Consider the following 26329-nt stretch of genomic DNA (forward strand, 5'->3'; position numbering starts at 1 on the left):
TGATCTTTACAAGATGGCTCTTGTACTCTTGAGTGCTCTGGAAGTAGAGGTATAGATGTAACTACAGGTTAGAAATTTTACTGGTTTTGTGCAAGATGCAAAAGAGGAATGGTAATGAGGCCACTTTGGCCAGAGGAGAAAGCACAAGTGGTTACTCATCAAGAGATAGGATATTTTAGGCTTACAAAAAAAAAAAAAAAAAAAAAGAATCCAAAGACCTTGAAGGCTTTGGGATCAAGAAAAGGTAAAAAGCTATTCAACAGTTTTGAGTGGTAGCACAGTAGTGCCAGAAAAAGATAACAAGATAGCTTGGGCTTATAAGAACTACTGTTAGAATGAACAGTGTAGAGGGCTAGCTGGCTCAGCTGGTTAGAGCACAGCCTCATAACCTTGAAGTCACGGGTTTGGATCCCCATACCGGCGGCTGAAGAAAAAAAAAAGAATGAACAATGTAAAGTGAGAATACTAACAAGTGCCGTGTAGTGGATTGAATTATGTCCCCCCAAAACTATTGAAGCTTGAATTGTCTCCCAAGTTTTATGTATTAGAAGCTTAGCCCCCACTGTGACTGTTAAGAGGGTGGGAAATCCTATTATGGTAATTGAAAGGTGGAGCCTTGAAGTGGTGAGTGGATTGTAGGACCCGTGCAGTAGTGAATTGATTAAAAATGGAGGTCAGGGGCGTGGTTCTGAGGGCTTTAAAAGAAGAGGAAAGTCTGTCTTTTGCTCTTTTTGCTTTCTGCTTCCACAGTCTTGCAATGTGAGACCCTTGGGTCACTGTCACCACCACCAGATGGACTTTGGACTTCCCAGCCTTAGAAACTGTAAGCAATAAATTTTGTTTTTTTTTTATAATTACCCAGTTCCGTGTATTTTGTTATAAGCGACGCAAAACGGACTAATACATGCAAAGAACATATATTAGAGTTTTAGAGTTAGCCGGCTATTCTGAGGAGGTGTGAATGGGGAGGAGGCTGGGGAGAGCAGCGAGAGGAAGCGCAAGTGAGCGCGTGCTGCCTGTGAGGGACTCAGAAGCTCTGGATTAGAAGGTCAGCTTCACAGTCGCAGTCAGCCTGAACCAAAGGAATAGGTGAGCAGAAAATACGCCGCTTGGGCCAGGAAAGAAAAACTAGAACAGTTTCGTATGAGAAAAGGTTCGCTTTTGTGACAATGGAGGATTCAGTGAAAAGAGTTAAACCTGAGGTTTCTTACTTGGAAAACAGGTAAGATGTGACTAGAAATGGAGTTTTTTTGTTTTTGTTTTTTAAAATGCAGGATTTTAGGGAGAAGGAAAGAGTGTAGAATTTAGAGTTGGAAATGATCTTATTAATATCTGAAGACATAAAAAGCAAACTTTGAAGGTTTCTTTAAGATTTTGCAGGTATTTGTTTAGTGGCAGAGCTAGAAAGAAGATTCAGGTTTTCTCTTTCATGGTTACTTCAGCTAGGAGGAATATTAAGAGAAGCCAGGGTTATTTAGATGAACCTTGGTCAGTGTAGAAAGAGTTGGGAGAACAATCAATCAGTAGGTAAAAAGATGAAAGAATTAAAAAATTATTTTTTATAAGAAGTAGATATTATTAATTTAGAATTTATGAAATGTTTCATAGTAGGCTTGATGTAGGAAAATAATTGGAATTAATAGACCATATAAATACTTGTATAAAACATCTGTTAATAACTGATTCTGTAATTCACTGTGATTTGAATGAAATGGGCCTGTGTCAACGTTAATCAAATGCTATTTGAACATCTGCTTTGTACGAGGCACTGTGGGATATCTAAAGTAGAATAAAAGATGATTTCAGTCATCAAGGAATACAGTATATTTGGGGAGATTACATATATACCCCAAAATATAACAGTAACCTGTGTTAGATAGTGTGCGGTAAGCACCCTACCGATGGTACTGGAAGTATATGTTAAGGGAATTTAAAAGGAGAGAATTCTTCTGATGGGATGAAGAAGAATTAGGTAATAGGAAATTGGACAGTATTTTAGGGATGGTGACAGTGTGAGCAAAGATATGGAGTCAGAAATATGTAAGACATAATGGGAGATAGGAAGTTGAATAATCCACTTATACTGGAAGACTCAAGGTAGTAATTAGAAAGGCAGGTCGGTACTGAATAGTAGAAAATTTTGAATATCAGGCTAGAAGTTCAAACTTGGTGCTTTAAGGAATGTGGAAGTGAGAAAGTTTTTATACATATGAATAATATCATGGAAACTACACTGTGGCAGCTGAATTGATTGAGGGAAGGATATAGTTAAAAGGCAGCTATAGGCATGAGGTGATAAGCTCAGGTGTAATAGAAAAAGCAAATAAATGAATGAATGTGGGTTCAAAAGGTAGTTTTGGACCTGAGAAGTGGGATAATATATTGTTTGAGGAATTAGTGGAACATCAAAATGGAGCTGAGTTGAAGAACTGTTATGAGAGAAGCAGGCTGGATAAGTAGGGAATATTACATTCAGAGTGTATTTATTTTTCTCAGTCTGTATTCCTTACAGCAACTGGTCTTTTTTGTTTGTTTGTTTGTTTTGTTTTTGTGACTGGCCTTATGTTCTAACACTGAGTCTAACCAACTGAGCTAAAAAGTCACCCCTATAATAACTAGTTTTAACTCTTCTCTCATTTATGATTTAATAAACAAATTTACTTAATTATTAATGCTCTTTTGACTCATAATTGGTATTCGAAAATTTCTCCTAATTCTTGCCTTCATTATTTCATTTTGATAAGATTTTCCCCCCTGAAGTGATTTACTAATTTTGTGTGATTCTGATACTTTTAAAGATTTGATAAACCTGATGTTAGATTAGTCTGTTTTTATTTTCTTCATTCTTAGTGTCTTATTCTTGAGGTCACTAGCTTCTGATTTTGCTATACCTTTAGTATAACATTTCAGGAAATATTTTACTACAGACTGTTCCACCAAGAATTTATAAATTGTTTAAGTTACTCAGTTTTTCCTAGGGAAGGAATTTTATCTCTTTACTTTAGAAAGTATTTTTTTATTAACAGATTTATATGATATGTAGACAGTCAATAAAGGTGACTTGATAAAGGTATTCCTTAAATGGTGACTCACCTGCATTGTGAAGGAATTGTCTCTTGTCAAAATCCTTCATATATTACTTAATGTTTTTATTCTTTTCAGTATATTTTTAAAATTTGAGTTATAATTCATGTGCCATAAACATAAGACTCACCCTCAGTGCTTTTTTTACTCACCCTCAGTGCTTGTTAGACTAATAAAAAATATATATATATTGTGTTCTATGCTAATTCATTGGCCAGACTGGAAAGATCTCTTCAATGCTTTGTTTATTGCTTTCCTGTTTATCTTGTACAACCTACTGGTTGTAGGCTGATTTTAGGTGACATTTGAATAAACTGAGTAAGGAAGTCAGGACACTGAACCTCTTAGAAGTCACTTTAGGGTCATTTTATGTGTTTTTACAGTGGTGGGCACTGTAGTGCTCTAAGAGTGAGGTGAAGAGAAATCACCTGACTTTATATAAGATAGTTCCTTAACCTGATAAACTGCCACCACTTTAGTGCTGTTTTTGTAACTTTTTAAATAACTGAGCAAGTTCTGTCCACATTTTTTATTTTTGTTCAAAGTGTATGAGCACTCCTGCTTGCAACTTTTTAAAAAAAAAACATTTTTCAGATTAGTTTATTATCTGCTCCCTGAATATCTTGTTTCTTGTGAGGCTAATAAAGCATGTTGGTCAGATTTCATTGCTTAAAACACTTAGAGCTGGGCCGGCCCGTGGCTCACTTGGGAGAGTGCGGTGCTGATAACACGAAGACCATGGGTTCGGATACTGATAACACCAAGACCATGGGTTCGGATCCTATGTAGGGTGGCTGGTTAGCTCACTGGCTGAGCGTGGTGCTGACAACACCAAGCCAAGAGTTGAGATCCCCTTACCGGTCATCTTTAAAAAAACAAAAACATAAACAAACACTTAGAGCAGGCAATGCACCAGACAGTGGCTACTATTTCATCTACTAAACAGAACAGAGAGAAATAAAGATTACATCTAAAAATGTAATTGTCAGTTTTCAGTATCAGTGAGAGCTTTTGGAGCTGATTAGTGCTTTGGCAAATAGAAACCAGTATTTATAAAATATCTTCCTGATTTTCTTTGTTAGAGGTAGGGGAAACAGTTGAAAATATTGGGGTATAAGTAGCAGAAACCCATTTGAATTGGTTTAAACAATGCATATGGAAATGCATTTAAAGATTCCTAAAAAGATAGTCTTGGAACCCAAAGGCAAAGATGCAGCTGGGCCTCATGAGGGGCTGAAATATGGAACTGAAAAGCCCGAGAAGGTTTCATTCACTTCCTCCGATTCGTATCTGTACCTTTCTCAGCAAAATGTACTTTGTTTTTCTCTTTCTCTGAAGTTTGGCTTATCTCCTCTTCTCAGTCCTGTTGAAAGATGATGACTCTTCTCCCCTCAGCAGCTCTGGTGTAAAATGTTCAACACAGATAGTCACTCTTTAAAGTCCCAATTCTTCATTTCTGGAAAAGGCACTCTGGGCCTTCCTGTGACAGGTTCACATTTCTGAAATATCAGCTATGGTAAGGGATTGAGTCTTGTGTGAATAGGACCCCATCCTGTGTATGGATGGGTCATTGTGTATAAAAGGGGAAGCCAGGTTGGTGAGATGATGAAAATTGAAAATCATCAGTATTTATTTCATAACAGTAAAGATCTAATATTTTGTTCATGTTATCTTTTAATAAGAAGTGTGTGAGAGGTTGAGATTTGTGTCAGGCTCAGGTTTGATATAAGTAAACATCTGACCACAATTAGCAGCAGATTTAGTAGAGAAGGGAAAAATGGAATGGTTGGCACTATAAATTAGGAGACTGAACACTTTATGGACTTTAAAAAGCACAGAATCTATTTGAAGAGATTATCCTGTATTTCCTAAACTTCCTTTCTATTTATTACACATAGATTATCTCCTATGTAAGCAAGACCTTCTTTTAGGAAAGTACTGTTTGAAAAGTACTTTTGGAAAAGTTCCTGCAACCAGGCAACCAGGGTGTTGCCACAGGGCCCATCCAGGATCCCGAGGTATGGCGTCAGGAACCGACCCCTCCTCCTGCAACCAGGCAAGGAGCACTCCAAAAACACCAATTCCATGTGGGTGGCCCACCACAGCCACCACAATAGCAATGGCTGCAGCAAAAGTGGCTAGACGCCACAACCACCATGCAAATGGCCCACCGGCCCTTGAGTGCATTGACACAAGAAGAGTCACCAGCAGAGACAAAAGAAAAGAAGAGGATGTCTCTCTCCACAAAGCCCATTCCAGAGTGATAGAAACATCTGCTCTACGATAGTAGTGGGGGACTTGAACACGCCTCTCTCTCAGCACTGGACAGATCATCTAGGCAACAAATCAACAGAGCAACTGTTACTCTTTCAGATGGGCAGAAGATATCTAGGGTTATCAGAGATGGGAGTGGGGAGGGAGAGGGGGATGGGGACAGATTGGATAAGGGGCCTAAAGAATAAGTACAATTTGTAATAATATGTATGATAATAATTGATTTGATCAAAATACATCAACATTGAACCCCCAGAATATGTATAATCAATTATGATTCAATTAAAAAATAAACAAACAAATACAAATAAAAAATAACAATAAAATTAGGGCTATGAGAGGTCAAAAAAAAGAGAAAAGTTCAGGAGGGCTGGCCAGTTTGCTCAGTTGGTTAGAGCACAATGTTGTAACACCGAGGTCAAGGGTTGAGATGCCCATGAAAAAAGAAGAAAAACAGCCAGCTGCCAAGAAAAAAGAAGATTTTTCTTTTATCCATAGTTTGCTTTTTGTGGTTTCAATTACCCATGGACAACTGAGGTCCAAAAATATTAAATGGAAAATTCCAGAAATAAACAATTCATAAGTTTTAAACTGAGTTGTTCTGAGCAGTATGATGAAATCTCACGCTGTCCTGCACCATCCCACCCAGAACGTGAATCATCCCTTTGTCTTTTGTATCGTGTGTGTGTGTGTGTGTGTGTGTGTGTGTGTGTGTGTGTACGTGTGTACATATACATATACACTGTCTACAGTTTCAGGCATCAACTTGGGGTCTTGCATCATATCCCCTGCAGATAAGTGGGGGAGTATTTTTGTGTAAAAAGGATTTTCAGTTGAGCAATTACATACCTCACAAGCTTGGTTCTCCCAGAGGAAGAATCTCTTATCTTCATCATAGAAGAACCTCAGAGATCTCTGCAGTGAGGAGACCAACTTCATGGGTACCAGATGGTGTCATCGTGGGCAGTAGGAACTTACTTCCTGGACACAGGGAAGGCTAATTCTTGTATCATCTAGCTGTTATATTGGCGGTCTAGTGGAAAGGGCCTAGGATCCTAAATCACAGAGTCTATGTACTAGTACCAGCCCTGGCAGTAAAGGCAGGACAATATCTGTGTTACTTACCACTACTTACCCACTGACTAATACAGTACTTGCCATGTACGGTGGTTAATTTTAGGTGTCAACTTGACTAAGTTAAGGAATACCTAGAAACCTGGTAAAACATTATTTTTGGATGTGTCTATGAGAGTGTTTCCAGAAGAGATTAGCATGTAAGCCTGAGTAGACTGGATGGGGAAGATCCACCCTCAATATGGATGGACACTATCCAATCCATTGGGGCCCAGAGAGAGCAAAAACAGAGTTGAAAAGGCAAATCTCTCGCTCTATTTCCACGGGAGCTGGGATACACACTTCTCTCCTGTCCATGTACATCCAAACTTGAGACTCCTCAGCTTTTGGGTTCTAGGACTTAAACCAGCAGCACCCCAGCTCTGAGGCCTTTGGTCTCACCATTGGCTTCCCAGGTTCTGAAGCTTCTGAACTTGAACTGAGCCACACTACTGGCGTCCAGTTTGCAGATGGCCTGTTGCGTGACTCCTCAGCTTTCATAATCGTGTGAACCAGTTCTCCTCATAAATCCCCTCTCATATATTTGGAAACATATCCTATTGGTCTGTCTCTCTGGGAAACTCAAATACATCATGTAATAGGCATTCAGTAAATATTGAGTGAATGAAATACTATGTGGATGTGTATAACCTTGGTAAAGTCACTTGATCTCTTTGGGTTTCATGTTTTTCCCCTTCATCTATAAGAAAGGAGTTTTGGCTAAATTAACCAAGTCTCTAGTTTCCAAATTATTGTATTAAAAATCAGATACTATTTTAGATAATCAACTCCATTGTAAACACCAGTACAAACTCACGTATTGAAATCAGGTGGCACTTCTTGGTTTTAAGGTAGTTAGGCTTATAGGTTATATTATTTTGGTAATATCTTCAAAACAAAAGCAAGATTAAAAATTTATAGAGAAAGCAGTTGTGGCAGAATACTAATACTTGATGAATCTAGGCAAATGGTATGTAAGATCTTTATACTATTCTTGCAACTTTTCTATGAATTTGAAATTATATCAAATTAGTAACATGAACTCAGAAAAGTCCAGCATGGCTAATTAGAAATAATAAAAAATATAATAATGGTAATAGTGAAATATTAGATAAGTTGGATGTTAAGTAAAGATAAGGTATCTGGAGAGTCATAAGTTCATTTAAAGTATTTAACTATAAAGATTAGCTTCTCTTTGTAAAAACATCATACTTTTCAGGGACTTATCTTTGGTTAAAATTTCATTTTAAATACAAAGGGAATATTCACTGTGAAGAAAAACAGGTGAGTTTCTCATTCTTTTTTATTTTTTGAAAATCAGATTTTCTTAAATTGAGATCTACTGGTAATTGGACTGTTTCACCCTTCAGATATAAACTCCATGCTGTTCCCTGGGGTTGGTGGTGGCGGTTGGTATTGTTTTTCCCTTGATTGATGAAGCTGGTAGCTCAGGTTTTACTCTACTATAGCTTACTTACTGACCCTGCTTCCTCTGTACCAACTGGCACCTTCATTTGCTTTATGGTATTTATGTGTTCCTTATTGTAGAACTTAGTGAACTTAAGTGCTTAACAGTCTTAATTGAATTTGTAAGCTCTTCTGTTGATATAGTGGTACCACCTCCCTTTTTCTCTATATATCTACTTTAGTGGCCTATTTTCCTTTTCTTGGCTGGGACAATGTATATCAGAAAGTGAGTTGTTCAGAGACTGATGGAGAAGATTGGATGCTCTTGACTTAATTTCCAGAGTAATGATTAGGATTTTCTGACATATTGCTGAAAATTATCTTCCCAATATTTGTTTTTCTCTGCAATGTAGAATCAGGTCAGAAAGTCAGAAAGTATCTAAGAGGTTAGTGTAAGTTCCTCTTATTGTGATTGAGCAAACAAGTTTGCCCAGTTAGGGGCACAGTGGGAATAAGAACCAGAGTCTCATGTTTCATGCTTTGGTATTTTTTTAAGCTTTCTGTGCCCCAAATTTGAAAGTCCCTATTTCAGGTGAAAAAGAAGACTTGTTTTCATTTCACTGTTTATACAAGCCATTGATACCAAAAAATAAAAATAAAAAAAGTGTGAGAGCTGGTCAAATCAGTGTGAGAGCTGGATATGCTAATATATATGAATAGGTGTTTGCTGTTGACCAACATTAACCCAAATCTATAAAGTTAATGTTCTAGTGGAAGGATTTATTTGAGGGGATATGAAATTTGTAAAAGAAAAAAACTTCCATATATTTATTATTCAGGTTCATTCATTATTAATTTGTGACTAATCTTGAGAAAAATTTTTAATTTTGGTAGTAATTTTTAGGCGTTGTGTAACTACAAAATAAATCTAGGTGTATTCAGATCACTTAATGCAAACACTTTTGTTTTTCTGCAGTGTTTCCTGAGGTTATAGGCGGGTGTTTGAAGAGTACATGCGGGTTATTAGCCAGCGGTACCCAGACATCCGCATTGAAGGAGAGAATTACCTCCCTCAACCAATATATAGGTAAGTAAATTTCAGTAACTTAAGGGGAAAACAACTTATTTGACTTCATAAACTTTTGTGAATTGGTTTAATTAACTTTTCTTGGTTATTATAATTTCTTAGTTATGTATTATGCATATGTATAATAGCAAGTTTGCATTATAATAGCTGCATTACAAATAGCAAGTTTGTTTGACACAAATATAGAAGGCTTTTTCTGTAAGAAGGAATAGGGTCATTTCAGAGATGGCAACCCTTCTAAATATACATTTTCTCATATTGTTTTTATTGTGGAGATACACCAAGAACTTCCCAATTTTTATTTATTTATTTATTTATTTGTTTATTTTTGGCGGATGGCTGGTATGGGGATCTGAACCCTTGACTTTGGTGTTATCAGCCCCATGCTCTAACCAAGTGAGCTAACTGGCCAGCCCCCAAACTTTTATAGAAAGTCAGTTGTATTAAATTCTGTGCTGTCTTAAAATAATAGTATTTTTAAAGGCCAATTCTATACAATTTTGTAAATGAATTTTTTGATTTAAAAGATATTAAACTTCTTTTTTTTAAAACCACACAACTAACTTTAGTTGCTGTCTTTTTATATAACTAGTAACTTTTAGATTTGGCATCTAGAAAATGTTTGTACATATACACTTGAATTATTTAATAATCAGATGAGAAATTTTGACTTCTGATGAATTTGTTTCTTTTGACAGACACATAGCATCTTTCCTGTCGGTCTTCAAACTAGTATTAATAGGCTTAATAATTGTTGGCAAGGATCCTTTTGCTTTCTTTGGCATGCAAGCTCCTAGCATTTGGCAGTGGGGCCAAGAAAATAAGGTATGTAACTTAATAGCTTTGGTAACTGCAGGCTTTAAGATTGTCAATGAAAAGATTTTAATGGATTTTGGTTTTTTTGAGTACTTGTTACTAACTCACCTGTTAACATTATGTGATTTCAATTTATATCACTTTTTATGTCTAGGCAAGTCACTCAATCTCCCTTGGCCTCAGTTTCCATATTTATGTAATAAGAATGATTAGGTCTTATGTTCTTATTTTTGAGAGATAGGGAGTAGAATCTGGGCACAAAATAATTTGTCACCTGATTTTGATTGTATAATTTAGGTCAAATCAGATCCAGCAAAACGCAATATATATGTAATATGGTCCTTTTATACCAACTAATGTGTTATTAGTGGGTTGATTCACATTTAAAGAGGGGTTAATTTGTACTTATCAAAACTTCTCTGTCTTCCTCTATTAATTTTTTGTACTTTGACTCTTCTGTTCATGGGGATCTGTTTGTCAGATTGCCTGAAAGAATCAGTATAAATATACTTAAGAATCTTGTGCTATTTCGTTTTCCTTTGTAGTGTCTTGCTCCAGCATGCATTCTTTCTAAATCACTCTTATTTTCATCTGTTTTATATAAAATCCTTTTTTCTGGAGGGTCTACTATTCTATCAGAAATAGGTCTAATTTTTATTTCTTTCATGATGGTTTTGCTTAGGTTTTCTTCTATGAAGTATTCTCTTTGGAGTTTAATATCTGGTCTTGTCCTTTAGTTCAAGGCTGAATAGCAGATTCCTACGTAGCTGTACTTTTTCTTAGGGAACCTTTTATTTCCAATAAGAGATAAGACTTCTTAAACATCCTCAGTGTTTTAATTAGATATCTCTAACTGAAATGTCTCTATCCTGTTATTAACAAAATGTTGTTTTGCAAAGGATTAGGAATTGAAAGTTGAGTACTTACTGATAATGTTTTGTGCTATATTTATTACTTGATTCTAGATTGTCTTTAGTGCATTTTACCTCTGTATTAGTCCATTTCTGCTGCTTATAACAAAATACTTGAAACAGGGTGATTTATGAAGAAAATGAAATTTATTGCTTACATTTTTTGAGGCTGGGAAGTCTAAAGTCCAGGGAACACATCTGGTGAGGATCTTGGTGGTGATGACAGTGACCCAGGGGTCTCATGTTGCAGAAAATGGAGCAGAGAGAGACTAACCTCTCACATGCCCTCCTTTTAAAGCCCTCAGAACCATGTCCCTGACCACCATTAATAATCTATTTACTATGACATAGTCCTACAATGTAATCACCTCTTCAAGGCCCCACCTTTTGATTACTATAATAGGATTTCCCACCCTCCCAAAAGTCACAGTAGGGGCCAAGTTACTAATACACAAAACTTGGGGGACACAGTTCAAGCTTCACTGAGTTTGGGAGGGGGACATTCAATCCACTGCAGCCTCTATAGTCATATGTACCATTGTTGATCTACTGTGGAAGAGGAATGTGCTAGAAAGCTGTCGCTTTCATGACTGTTCCTTGTGTATTGTTCCCATGAAAGTAGACTTGTGTTCTCAAGTGCTAAAGTAACCCCTATGAAATCAAACCCCACCTAGCTCAGGTGGGGTAGGAGGGAAAGCTCTTTCTCATTGGTTATGGACATTTGATTTATTTTTCTGAAACAGCTTGCCATAAATTAGCATCCTCACTACATCCTACTTTTAGTCTGGTGATTTTGTTAAATTAAAACTTTTCTGTTCAACGAGGAGCTTCCAGTCTCTTTTGGTAAGGTATAGATTTGCCTTTGTAGGGTGAATGAATGTACTAATGTACTAATGCCAGTGCTAACCTACTTCTCTCTAGTTTGACTTGAAATGATTTGTTTGAAACATAAACAGGTTGTATTGAATACATGGAGTTGCTGATTATTGCATCACTATTCTCTTGTGAATTCTTATATTATAAAAATGGTAAAACGAAACCTTCTTAAGCAGGTGTTTTTTTGTTTAACTTAAGGCTATTAGAAGATCCCTTAGAAATTGTATGTACATTATATATATCATATATAAGTTCTCAGGATGTGTAGGGCTGTGAATTGATATTGTATGTTTCTTACTCTGTGTATGTTATCTGAACATATGGAATAGAAGTAATAGCTTGTATGGAAACTTATAGATTATTACCAAATAAGGAATGAGACTATAATTAAAAAGATGACTATGTCTTAAGTTGTCATGTTGTTTTGACTTCAAAATGACTTTGCCTGTTGTGCTTAATTATATTTTCTTTTAGGTCTATGCATGTATGATGGTTTTCTTCTTGAGCAACATGATTGAGAACCAATGTATGTCAACAGGTGCATTTGAGATAACTTTAAATGGTAGGTTTTGAATAGTTTGCGTTTTGTAATAAATTTAAATTATTTATAATTTATAATGAGTATCAGGCTTTTCTTTTTTCATAATAAAAAACGTTAATGTTCATGTAAAACAGAAATTTATGTGAAAGAAATGGAAAATGCCAGGAGATAGAAGAATTTGGAAGATTTCAACTTACTCTGTCTTTATCTGTACTTAAACACTGTGTTTTGGAATTACTTGAAGAATTAGCCTTCTTCTTATGTCAGATTGTTTCTGTGGTCCTTATCTACTCCCATGGCTTTAAAATAACATCTGAATGATGATTCCTGAATGTATGTAGCTCTAGAGAGCTCTGGACCTCTCTTCTAAGTGCCATACCCAGGAATCTTTAAACATAAACTCTCAATTATTTCTCCTTCCTCTAATTTTTGTACACGTTTTGTTTATTTATTTGTTTGTTTTTTGGCAGCTGGCCAGGATGGGGATCTGAACCCTTGAGCTTGGTGTTACAAGGCTGCACTCTAACCACCTGAGCCAACTGGCCAGCTCTCTACACTCTTAATTTGCTCTTCTGGCATTTCTCATTTATTTAATGCCATCATCATTTGTCTACCCTGTTGCCTATGTCAGAAACCTAGGATAACATCACTTTCTCCCTTACTCCTATATTTGGGGGATCACCAACTCTTCTCAATTCTACCTCCTAAATTTCTTAAAAATCTACTTCTGTTCATCTTCATTGCCACCACCCTAGTCCAGGCCACAATTACCTTGTTACTTTCTTATCCATTCATTAAATCAGGGGCAAATATCGCCCATGAGCTAAGAATGATTTTAACATTTTTAAATCGTTTTAAAAAATCAAAAGAATATTTTGTGACACATGGAAATTATATGAGATTCAGATTTCTGTGTTTATAACTAAAGTTTTGAGTTTCATCAATGAAAAATTCATGGAAATTTGTTATCTCTCTAGTTATATAAGTGCCTATATAATATCCTTGATTTTTGTCTCTTGTCTGTAAAACATAAAATCTTTACTATCTGGCTTCTTAGAGAAAAATTTGCCAATATCTGCTGTAAACAGTGGAGTGATTTGTTTTTGAAATGCAAATTTCATCTTGTTGCCTGAGTATCTCAAAATCATTAAATGACTTTCCTGTTTTCTCAAGTTAAAGACCAGAACATTTAATGGGGGCCAAAAGGCCCTGCATGATCTAGTCTAGGGGTCAGCAAACTATGGTCCTGTGGACCATATTTGTTTTGTAAATAAGATTTTATTGGAGTACAGTGATGCCCATTAGTTTATATATTGCATATATCTGCTTTCAGGCTACAGTGAGATTTGAATAGTTGTGACAGAGACTATATATGTCTTCCTTAGTCGAAAATGTTTACTTTCTGACCCCTTACAGTTTGTTGACCTCCAATCTAGTCCTTTCTACCTCTCCAGCCTTCCTTATACCACTCCTCTCCTATATTTCTGCTACGTTGATTTTCTCTCTCCTTTCCAACCTTTACACTTCTGTTCTCTCTGCTTTGAAGGTGTTTTACTCCCATGAAAACCCACTCTGTCTTCATATTTTTTTATCTTTTAGATCTCAATTTAAATGATATTACTTCTCCAACTAGTCAGCGATGGAGGCTTGTGTGTGCACCTCTCACAGCACCTTAGCACCTTCTAGTTTTAATTCTTAGTACATGATTTTAATTTTGTAGTTATTTGTGTAGTTATTTTGGCATTTCCCCTATGAGAATGTCCATTTTCTGAGATCAAGAAGCTATACTCTTGCTCACGTTTGTATCCCCAGTCGTGTACATAGACACTCAATAAGTATTTGTGGAATGAATATCTCTTATAGAATGATCCTTAATTTGGGGGGTGGGGTCTATTTATTTTTATAGATGTACCTGTATGGTCTAAGCTGGAATCTGGTCACCTTCCATCCATGCAACAACTTGTTCAAATTCTTGACAATGAAATGAAGCTCAATGTGCATATGGACTCAATCCCACATCATCGATCATAGCCCCACCTATCAGCACTGAAAACTATTTTGTAAGTAGTTTACAAATATAATAACTCTGTATAGGTTTCTATTAATTCTCATCACGAATCAGCAAGGTAGTAGATATTACATATATTATCACTTGAGCTTCCAACTTAAGTTTAAACAGGTGGATGTGTTCTTCATTGAAATGTATAAGTGTATTATGAGAATTTGAATCTGCCAAAATAAAGTACGGTTGTGTTAGTAATTTTATCTTCAATGCTTAGTAACTGGGTCTATAACATTTCTTTTTACTCTGAACTTGTAAAGGCCAGAGTTGTTATATTATGCTGTAGGGTATATATACATATCCTCTCTTTACCTTCAAATAATTTGTTCCTAAGGGTATGCAATTATTTTAACATGCTGAAGATAGGAAATTTGTAAGCAAATGTGTGAACATGGAGGGGCGAGTATTATTTAACTTTTGCTTGGCAGAATTGTACTCAGCTCTTTTCTGATTCATGAGATGACTTTTCTTTCTTTTTTTTGACAGCTGGCAATGAGATGACTTTGTGAAAGAGTTTTTATAAGAGCGATTTTTGAAATAAAATATTCTTTTTTCTATGTATCTTTCAGACATTAAGGGATTTCTGCAGGAGCAGCGTGACTGACATTATGAAGGCCTGTACTGAAGACAGCAAGCTGTTAGTACAGACCAGAAGCTTTCTTGGCAGTCTCGTTGTACCTCTTGGAAAACCTCAATGAAGATAGTTTTTCAGTGCTGGCACATTTTGGAATTCTGCACATTCGTGGAGTGCAATAATACTGTATAGCTTCCCCCCACCCCCCAAATTCAGCCAGTTAATAGTTTTTTTGTTTTTTTTTAATGTAGACATTGCTACTTATAACTTTTTTCTTAGTCATATTTTAAAAAGTAGAACGAGTTACAATTTGATTTTTTTTGCAAAGGTATCTGTTAAATCTGTTGTACTTTTATATGAATTTTTGTTTTTTATAGTTTAAAATTGATTTTTGGTAATACAGCTGAAGTTCCCAAATACTTTATAAGAGTTTATCAGACATCTCTAATTTGGCCATGTCCAATTTATGTAGTTTCAAAATACTGCAGATTGTGAACAGTGCATTATATAATATTATGGGGGGAAATCTTATATCCAGATATCCAGAGTACTCTACCAATTAGTGTGTGTGTGTTTGTGGGTGTGTGTATGTATGTATGCGTGTGTGATTACTAGAGAACTACTAAAAAACCAGTTGCTTTTTAAATTCTGTTGTGTAGTTCAAGTGTCTTGCCTTGACTGATCTAATAATGAGTTGATTAACTGGGCCTTTATATTTAACTATATAAAAAACTAAGCAGATGTGAGTTAAATAAAAAGTTTTCAACTTATTGCTCAATGTACCTGTTAACGTTATATTTAACAATTGTCTGCCTAAATTTTTTGTTTTTGACTTACAGATAATTTCACACAAATAATAAGTTCATTTATCATTTTTAGGATAATTGAAACTTACCTCACTAAAGAATGTTCAGTTGAACCTCTTTACAGCATTGATGTTAGGTGAACAGAGATCACTTGTCTAATAACTGAATATGTCTAACATCCTATATCTGAATTTTATTGTATTTGAGGGACAAAATGGAAAAAATTTTAAATTTAATTTTAATTATCATTCCAGAATTCTAAAAAGGCAGTCTTTTAAAACTTAAGTTGATAAAGACTGTAAAAATAATTTAGCAGAAATAAGGGGCTGGCTGCTTAGCTCAAGGGTTTGAATCCCTGTACCAGCCAGCCACCAAAAAAAAAAAAAAAAAAAGTGATAATAAAAATAATAATAATTTAGCAGAAATAGGACCATGATATGGAAAAATAGTCATGTAATAGCAGTCATAACATACTTCAGCTTTGATACAGGAATAGGAGTGCTAGAGCCAAAAGTAGACCTAGATTTGTTATTGGAAATGAAGGGATTTAAGGAAAAGTTATGAGATAATTCAACCTTGGGTCCACTTATAACACCTAACTTTATACTTTGTTTGTCATTGAGTATTTGTTGAATGCATATCAGGTAATGATCCTGATTATTATAGCTGCAAGGTGGAACATACTGTAGTCTCCAGATGACAGGAAATTAGACTAATAATTCACTGCAGATAATTGATTAGATGATTATTTTTTTAATTAGGAGAGCAGTGAGGGCTGACCAGTTAGCTCACTTGGATCCAAGGTCAAAGGTTTGGATCTTTGTACTGGTCAACTGCCAAAAAAAAAAAAAAAAGAGTACAGAACTGTTAGCCTAAGTTCTTCATATAGTGACAAGAGTCAATACAATTTAAGCTGAACGTTTTGTTAGAGATTGTATTCAGGTGTAATATTTTATTTTTGGCAAGGGCTTAAAACCTTGTTAATCAGATTGTGTACCACTCCAAAGTCCCCATCTTCTGCAAATTGAGCACATTACTGTATGTGTTTAGGGGTCGGTCTTCAGCTAATGGACATTCCACTAGTGACAGTTAACTTTATGGCATATAGACATTCAAAACGTGGGCCTTGAATGCTCCTATAGACCTAACAGGTCAAACTACGAAGAACCTAAGATTCAAATCTAAATTTCTCCATATTTGCCTTGGATTGAATTACTTATCTTTTGGAGAATAGCTTTAAGTGGCTTAGATGCTGATAAAACTCAGCTATTTTGTTGACACCCGTCTCTAGTTTGTTTTATGTTTAGCCATACTTAAATCTAGAATTTAATAGAGTATAGTGAAAAAATTAGTGGGAAGCTTGAATATAAAAAGAATAATATAAGGGGCTGGCTTGGAGTGTGGTGCTGATAACGCCATTGTCAAGGGTTCGGATCCCCATACCAGCCAGCTGCCAAAAAAAAAAAAAAAAAGAATTATATAAGGAAAAGTAAACTACTTAGAATATAATTTTATTATATTCTTAACATTTCAAAATTTATTAGGCTTATTATTGGTGTGGCTGTGTAGTTTTTAAATGTCTATGCATCATATGAATTAGAAGACCATAGAACATGACAGTGGGTTGGCTAATGTTATTGGGGTTTTTACCACAGTTGCCATTGTGGAAGAAATTATTTATTACATTAATAAAAAAAAGTTGGTAAAACATGGCTTTATACCTCAATGTGTAAGATGTGGAGGACAAATATGCTTTCAGAGTATAAATGGCATTATTTGCTTATGGCACCAACATTACTGACGACAGCAGTTGATCAGCCTTTACAGTTATCAAAATATAACAGAATCCCAGTGATGGTTCCTTCTTTCTTTGAACATTAATTAGTTTGGGACCTTGATTGGCTAGCAAATATTTTATCATTGTTGCAATTCAGATTTTAAAAATAGCCTACAGGATTTTTAAACATGATTTGATATTTAATTCTAAAGCTTTTTTTTTTTTTAAAGAAAATCTCTTGAAAGAACAAATGAGGAATTATAAAGTCTAGAGGCCTACCTCTGTATTGTTGTGAAAATAAACTTTTATTTAGTTGACGTGGAAAGAACCTCCACCTTGTAGAATTAAATCTATGCTGGAATACTTTAAATGGTAACTGTATTTAGGAAATTTTGCATTGTAAAATTTGTCACCATCAAATAATATGTTTACTTTCTAATGGCTTCTTAACCCAACCAGTGTTCACCATTCCCTCCCTCAGTCTGGCACTCATTCTTTTCATTCCCGGACCTTAAACTACTTCTCAAGCCTCGTGGTCTACTTGTGCTTCAGTGTTGTTGCACTGTCAGCAGCTCTGTGATGTATTCTGTACTGGAGTGGAGCAGAGAGGAACAGTTTATATCACTGCCCATCTTTATGCCCAACTTCCAGAATTCCTAAGAAATGTACACGGTCATCACCAAATCTGGAGAGAAACAAAATGAGCCCTTTTCCTCTGTTAACCAGTATTGACAAGTTAACAAACTCAGAAGAGAGAGCAAAGATCAGATATATTTTTTTAAATTCAGCTGAGCCTTTCCCTTTATGATTCCTGGCTCCTTTCCTCTTATGCTTTAGAAAAGCATTTAGAAAAAATAGACCTACATCCAAACTGTGTCTTGAAGAAAAATATAAACTGGCTTCAGATACAGTGGGAAAACTGTTAAGTATCCATTCTATATCAATGCTAATGGAATGTTTTCTGATGCATATGTTAAGCATGAGCAAAATAAACAACATGGTAACTATGCAAACATACTATAGCAATGCTTTTAACATTTTAGCGTGCCTGAGAATCACTGGAACAAATCCTGGATTCCAGTCCTGCAGATTCTGATTCCGTTGGTCTGAAATGTGGGCCCCATAATTTGCATTTCGAATAGCTTCAAGATAATGCTCATTCTCTGTGGTCTACACTGAACAGCACTGTACTACTGCAGAATGCAAAAGACTCATGACTCATCCTAGAAGAAAATTTCACACAACTACTACATGTTTACTGAATGACTTAATAAGAACACCAATTCGGTAAAATGGAAATTCAGGAGATAAACAATGAGATGAGAGGCAGATTATGTTTCTAAAAAAACAAGTTGACTTAATTGTCCCAACGAATCCTTTATCATGCAATATATTATCTTTTCTTGTTGGGTTAGTATTTTAAAACTTCTTGGATGGATGTCTTTTCAAAGGAAATATTAAGTCTTTGAGTATAATTTAAAATAACTGGTCTGAATTATATTTTCTCAGACATCATGCCTTATAAGACATCATACATTATGTTCATTTTATGATGACAACTGATCTTGATTTTCACATTAAACAAAAATCTATTTAAATTCTAGTTCTGGGGCTAGCCAGTTAACTCAGTTGGTTAGAGCGCCGTGTTGTAACACTAAGGTCAAGGGTTTGGATCCCCACCGGCCAGCCACAAAACCCCCCAAAAAAACAATTTCTTCTAGATCTAATAGAGAAAAATGCGTACTTTTAGTTTATTAGAGTAATTAATTATGACAGAACTCTTTAGATTGCTAGGGAAAGCCAATCTAAACTAGTTTACAACCCCCAAAAAGAAAAGGATTAATAGGTTCCTGTAACTGAAAAGTCCAATATAGAACTGGCCTCAGGGATTGAAATGAGATTATTGGAACTCTCCTCCAAGTTGGCCTCATTCTCTCCATGAGCTTCCACCATAACTGGGGAAGAGAGGGTATGGGGGTGAGGAGGGCAAGGGCGAAATGAGAGCATGGATAAAGTCCCAGAAAAATACTCTGGTCTAAATTGTGTCACATTTCCTATCTTTTGGATTCTTTCATTTTCTCACTTGATATACACTCCCTGATCATTTTGTCTTCTGTTAACCCTTCTTGTCCTCTAATTATTGACTCTGCCTGAACCCAACCTTCTCTTCATTCAGGATCATAATTGACAAGTGTATGGCTTTGTGGTTACAAACCTGTTTGAGAGTTGTCTAGAATGGATGGAGCCAGCACTTGGTTGCTTGGTTAAGAAAGAAAAGTATTAGAGCCTGGAGGCAGGTTGCTACCAACACTCCCTTGGGCAATCTGCTCTGTGTACTAGCAACTCTATTGTAAAAAACACCAATTACATCTCCTTTGTTTATTGTTGAGGACCAGCGGTACTGGACGGGAGACAGTAAGGAATTGATGAGGAGTCACGTTCATGAGGTTAAAAGTGACTTCCCAGGCTGCTGACCTGTGAAGCACCTTAGTTTATTTTAGGTTCTTTTTATAAGCCAGTAAAAATAACATACTGATTAAGCCAGTTATGTCTAGTACAAAGCTGTTTATAAAACACTTTCTGTTGTCATGGCGCTTTGAAAGTTCAGGGCTAATTACTTATCAGCAAAGTAAAAGCATAAATTCCTCCTTTACAAAGTTCTCAGGATCCCGGGTTCATTCAAAGGTCAGATCTCAAGGGGAGGGAGAAGGGGAAGACAGGCAAATGGGAAGCCAGTTTTTTGCTGGCATAATTCCCAAAATAACAAGGACTCTGTCAACTTGCTACTTAGTGCCTCACAGTTTATCACTCTTGAGTTGCTAAGACAGGTCTGTTTGCAGGAGAGTGTGCTGATGACATTTTCCCCTAAACGTTTAAAAAAAGTATTAGAAAATGCTGCTGAATTTTATCTTTAATAGCCCATAAAATATAGCGATAAGTGACTGTTTTTAAGATATTAAAATACGTAAGATATATGAGCAATAGGTTATTTATGAATGTGATTCAGTAAAATTCTGTATTATATAGATACAGAGAAATTTGGTGGTGTAACGGATTTTAAAGTCTACTTCAATATTCCAATTTTCAAATAAAGAAAAGACCAAGAAGGGTTAAGTATCTCACCCTGATTATGTAGCTTATGGAACTAGAAACCCACACCCTTGGTTGGACTTGGGAAAGGTGGAGTAAAAAGCAAAGAGGACTTTGTCATAAAATACTCCATGTGGGAAGAGAAGAAACAGTAAAAAAAAAATCTTAAAAATTTAATCTCACTTTCACTTCACATTTACTCTTTAGCTAAGAAAGGCTGGAATTTTTCAAATTAACTAAAGAAAAGTGTGTGTGTGTGTGTGTGTGTGTGTGTGTGTGTGTGTGTGTGTGTGCGCGCGCGCAGCAGATATCAGAGGAAGAAAAGGCAGGTTTACATGACAGTTTCTTATCCCAACAAAACTAAATTCAAGCTTGACAGGGCCTGTTTCACCGCCTAGAAGGACCCCCTAAAGTGGACTTACAAATTGCAGTTTTTTCAGACCACTTACCCTTTTCACTCTTACATGGTGAGTTGCAAGTATATACAGTTTACCAATTATGTCTCCTCGGCAGTATGGTTACTTCACACACAAGGTAGGTTTAAAAACACCATACCTGCCTCTGAGCTGGAGTTTGGATCATAAGTTCTCTCAAAGTTCTTGCAGTTTTAACTCAGTGAAGATGCTGCATTCAACTAGATCTTCTCAACATTTCTGCTGAAGCACTGGCCTGCCTGAGACCATGGCCTGATGTAGCCCATTGCAAAACACAATTTTGTTGATGTCTCTTATTTTAAAAGTCATGTAAAAATCACTCCATTCCAAATTGTTCATTATTGGTTTTAACATAAAAATTTTGTTTTATTGTTCTTAACTCCCTAAATCTTTAAGCAAAATTGATACTCCAGGAAATGTGTTTCCCTCGAGGCTGTGTGTAACCCTGCTCTACTGCATCTCCTTCCCCTGGCTGTGTGTGTATGGGTACACCGTCTTAAGAAACAAGGTGATCTACATTATAATTTCCTTTAAATATATATAGACTTTCTATATAATCTACAGTACGACACCATGCTTAAAGAATTATTGCAGTGACTGACAAGGTTATATTCAAGGAACTTTGTATCCAGAAGATGCATGTAGGAAGATAATATGGGAAACAGATATGAGTTTCAAAATATTACATAAAGTTACAATGCCAAAAAGTAATTAAGTACTGTACAAAGTGAATTGGTGGCAAATATGCTGAAAATATTCCTGTGAGAGTTTTGAGGAAATCTAAAATGGTGGTTCTATAAATGTCTGTGAATGAATGAATAAGTGAATGGATTTGGTTAAAGCAGTGGTTCCCAACTGGATTTTACTCTCCAAGGGACATTGGCAATGACTGGAGTATTTTTGATTGTCAGGACTGGGAGGAAGGGGTGCGTTGCTCCCGGCTCCTAGTGAGCAGAGCAGAGATACTGCTGGACATCTTACAGTGCCCAAGACAGCTTTCCACAACAGAGTTATCCAGTCCAAAATGTCGGTGGGGCTGTTGAGAATCCATGTGTTACAGTTAGGTAGAGCAGGAGAAAGGGGTTTGGAAAGGAGAAGAAAAATATGGAGACAGAGACCAGTTAACAGACACGTGCTCATGCAGAATGTCCTCTCTCGGTTTTGTAATGGATCCTCTTTTTAACCACAACCATAGCTGGGGCCTGGGGTGGAAGAGCCTTAGCCTGATCAGTTCTCGGGTGGGGTGGGAGAGGGCAACTCTTCCTTCCTAGCCAACCCGAAAGGTATTAAGGATGGCTAGTGTGGTTTCGGGGGGTCTCTTTTGCTTCCTGGAGTAGTTTTTCCATATTTATGCTTTAAATTTTTACAGTGGAAACCTTTCGTTCCAATAATGAGAAAAAAGGCCAAATTGAAGGTGACAAACATTTTAGTTAGTGGGACAGACCGATAAGGATAACAAGCCAACGAAGGGAAACGGCCCTTATTAGATCCTTTTTCTTTTTGATTGGAGAAAAGAGCCAGAGAGGAACTTTTGGGTCTTGAAGTTGGTAGTGGGCCACCCCAGAGGGCAGAAAGGGGTGTAGAAAGAAGAGGGTTCACAGTATTTTCTAGAGACATTCCTGCTTCCTTAGAACTTGTGTGGGAATGTGGAGCTGTGATCAGAAGCAGCTTTGAAATACGGCTTAGAAAAAAGACTGGCTTTGGTGTAGTTTTACTTTTTTCTTCAAAGCATTTCTATTGAGTTGGATGGCGATTAACATTCCAGGCCAGTAGAGTTTAGAAATGTCTTCAGTGGAAATAACTTGTGTTAATCCTCTGGGCTTCCACTTTTTCTTAGGCCAACTGAGAGGCGGGGGCAGGGTAGGAATAGCTTTGGAATCTGCACTAAAGGCCAGGCAAATCCACAACTTGAAAGCCAGATTCTATTGGAATTGTAACATTACCATTTAGCTTCTTAAAAGCTTCTTCAATCCACAGTAACATTTCCATTTAGCTTCTTAAAAGCAATTTTTAGGGGGAAGGTTTCTATGTGCTAAGTACTATTGATGGTAACAGTTGTGAAGATTTGTAATAGTTCCTGCATTCAAGGGGAGGAGACAGCCACACAAAAAATATTACACAGAGCAAAACATGCTAAGTCCTGATAAACCTAACAAGGCTAAGAGGGGCAGAAGGAGGGGGCATTGGATCCAGATCCTTGAAGATATGGTTTTCAATAAATGGGGCCAGGCGCACAGGTGTAACAGCATTTTAGAGATGAGGAAGCACAGAGGCCCAGGACCTTTGGGATGATCTCTGTAGGGGAAGGGGCTGGATTACAGCATATATGGGGTGGGGGTAGAGGCATGAGTGATGCACTGAGAAATAGGCTGGAAAGGTAGGTTGGAGCAAGATGGTTTAGGGCACTGTGAGCCGAGAGGTGAGGAACTGGGCTGCATTGTGTGGGTAATTGTAGGGAAAGTGAAAGTAAATGGTCAGGCGCCCTCAGGGCTTTGGAATCTTGCCGTGCATTTGATGTAAATATCACTGTGCACGTGCACCCAGGTGTTCCTGGGTTGTCTGACTTAAGTATAAAGGAGGGAGCGGCTCTGATCTACACTGGGGCCACAGGGCGGGGATGAGGGGGTCGCTACTGCTACTGGAGGCTGTTTCTACAAGTTGTTGTGCCAGTGTCCCCAGGACCCTCTGGGAGGCCACCGCCGCTGCTGCTGGAGGCTGCTGTAAGCTGTGGCTGCTGCTGCTGAAGCTGGGAACAGCTCGTGTTGGAATGAAACTGTCAACTCTGCCAGCGGCTCCCAGATTGTCGTCTGTCAATCTTCCCCAATTACCTAACTCAGGACCTATGTGTGAGGGGTCTGGTGACCCAGTCTGTACAATGGGTTTGCAGGGTCTGTGAGCCCCAGCCTGACAGTAATAGCCAAGGAAAATTTCTGAGTGGATGAGCCATAAGATCGGATCTGGGTTGTAAGAGGCGATTCTGGCAGCAGCGAGGATGGGGGTTGGGGGGGAAGGGGTGGGCAGTGCAGAGAATTAAAGTAATATATCCAATTTAAAAAATTATCAGTGTCAGCTCTTGTGGCCACTCACATTCCTTTTGTATTCTCTTTGAGTTTTCTTTAAATTTATACTCCCTTAAGTTATCCTCCTTAAATCTAAAGTCTCATGTTTACTACTTAACTTTTAACCTCTGGGTATCATTTTAATTCTCTTGGTATATTTTCTGCTCATTGGCTAAGGAGCCTCCCTTCTTGCACTGACTGAGAACATGCAATTCGCTGTAATTAAAGTGCCTAGAGGTTTAGTGTGATTATTATTTTTTGTTTTTCTGAGAGGTCGTTCTTGCCCTCTGTGGCTCTGTCAAACCAGACTTTAATCTCTAGGTACAATAGAATGTCTGTCCTGTGAGTATTTATTTCAGGAAGGACACTGATCCTAAATATTCACTTAAAGGACTAATTTTCCTTATTATTTCTAAGGAAAATTGTATGATGGAAATTAAACTGATTACCCTCTTGAATTGAATGAGAACCTTCATGTTCTCATTCAATACAAACACGTGTAGGACCTAGAATTATCTTGCTGAAATCTGAAATCCAAAGTTAGTTACAATATAAAAAAGCATGTTTGGCTGGCTGGTTAGGTCACTTGATTAGAGTGTGGTGCTGATAACACCAAGGTCAAGGAGTTTGGATCTCCTTATGGCCAGCCACCAAAACCAAAAAAAAAAAAAAAGTGTTGCAAAGGAACTTATACTGCTGGCCATGATGGAGTAACTGGGATCCAATTCCCATTCTTGATATAAATGACTAGAAGTAGACAAAATGTGTGAAACTGCTCTCAGAAATTGGACAATAGGGTAGTGCAGGACCTTGATCCCCAAGAGAAAGGGAAACAGCAAGGAACTACATAAATGATCCAGGCTTTCTCTTTGGAGGCTGTGTTAGTCTGCTAGGGCTGCCATACCAAAATATCACCAGTTGGATGGCTTAAACAACAGGCTAATTTATTTTTTAAAGAAGTCCAAGATCAAGGTGCCATCGGAGTTGGTTCTGTCAAGCCCTCTCTAACTTGTAGACTGCTAGCTGCCTTCTGCCAGCTGCATTGCTGCGTCAGTGCATTGCCTTTCCTCTGTGCACACAGGGGTGGGAGAGAGAGAGCTCTGGTGTCTCTCCTCTTATAAGAATACCAGTCCTATAGAATCAGGGCCCCACCCATAGGACCTTATTTAACCTTAATTACCTCCCTAAAAACCCTATGTCCAAATACACATTGTGTTTTAGGGGTTCAACATATGAATCTTGGGAGAACACAGTTCAGTTTATAACAGAGGCACTTTCAGACTAAAGTACAAAGACAGGGATCCCAAGCAGAGCACAGTCATCTCACTGATTTGAGGAGGCAGATTGAGTTCAAGGAGGTGGCTGGAATTCCCAGGGCAAACCACCATAGCTGAGGGAGCTATGCAGGGAAAGAATCCCAGAAGTCTGCATAGGAGTTCCCTTGAGTGTATTGCTGAAACCCCATGAGGCTAAGCAAGAACAGGGAGTTGTTTGCTGAACAGTTCCCGAACTCTTAAAAGGGCTGGGAAGCATTTGTGTTCTGAGCTGCCAGAGTGGAGGGTTACACATTTGGAGCATTCAGTAGAAACCCCAGAAGGGTCACACCTTGGCAGTAGGGCCAAACTAGCCCAGAGTAAAGACTACCCTAAACTCACATCAAGAAGTTTAAAAACAAATGTGGTGGGCTGGTCGATTAGCTTAGTTCGCTAGAGTGCTGCCTTGTAACACAAGGTCAAGGGTTTGAATCCCTGCATGGGACAGCAGCACCCCCCCCCAAAAAAAACCCCAAACAAAATAAACAAACACAAAAAAACAAGTGTGTCTTAATAGAAACATATTTGGTCTTTGTCCTGGGTTCCTGGCACAGAGCTCCTAAACCTCTTGGAATTTTCTGAGTGACAGGAGTATCTTTTGCTATTCATAAAGATCCTTTTTTGATCACACCTAAGTTTATGCTAATAAGGTAACTGAGGGTGGGGTCCTTAGATAGTCTCAGGATGGAGTTTGTAACCAGAAAGATCAAGTGATTAGAGAGTTGGAACTTTCAGCTCCACCAAACAACCTCCAGGAAGGGGAGAGAGGACCCAGAGATTTAGCTCTATAAAAATTCTTGAATAAGGTTTAATGAACTTCTGAGGCTGGCTGGTTAGCTCAGTTGGTTAGAGAGCAGCCTTATAACACCAAGATCACAGGTTTGGATCCCCATACCAGCAAGCTGCAAAAAACCAAACAAAAACATCTGATGAATTTCTAGATTGGTGAGCACATTGAGTGCTGGGAAGGCAGCTACCTAGAGAGGGTGTGGAAGCTCTATGCATGGGCATGAGCAATACATAATACCTTGCTCTATGCATCTCTTCCATCCGTCTGTTTCTGAGTTGTATCCTGTCACCTCTCCCCTAGGGTGACGGAGATGCA

The 26329-nt window shown here is 37.4% G+C and overlaps 1 protein-coding gene across 1 annotated transcript in view; it reads left to right on the forward strand.

Annotated features, from left to right (window-relative positions):
• Nucleotides 1-18727, forward strand: part of SELENOT (selenoprotein T) — a 30757-nt gene extending 12030 nt beyond the window's left edge. The window contains exons 2-6 of the mRNA XM_063094831.1: nucleotides 8855-8965; nucleotides 9664-9790; nucleotides 12043-12130; nucleotides 14016-14169; nucleotides 14741-18727. Of these exons, the coding sequence (XP_062950901.1) occupies nucleotides 8855-8965; nucleotides 9664-9790; nucleotides 12043-12130; nucleotides 14016-14140 (451 nt within the window). The 3' untranslated portion in view covers nucleotides 14141-14169; nucleotides 14741-18727. The remainder of the gene's footprint in view (nucleotides 1-8854; nucleotides 8966-9663; nucleotides 9791-12042; nucleotides 12131-14015; nucleotides 14170-14740) is intronic.
• The last annotated feature ends 7602 nt before the right edge of the window (nucleotides 18728-26329 follow it).

This window comes from Cynocephalus volans, chromosome 1 (genome assembly GCF_027409185.1).
Source record: "Cynocephalus volans isolate mCynVol1 chromosome 1, mCynVol1.pri, whole genome shotgun sequence".
Classification (NCBI taxonomy): domain Eukaryota; kingdom Metazoa; phylum Chordata; class Mammalia; order Dermoptera; family Cynocephalidae; genus Cynocephalus; species Cynocephalus volans.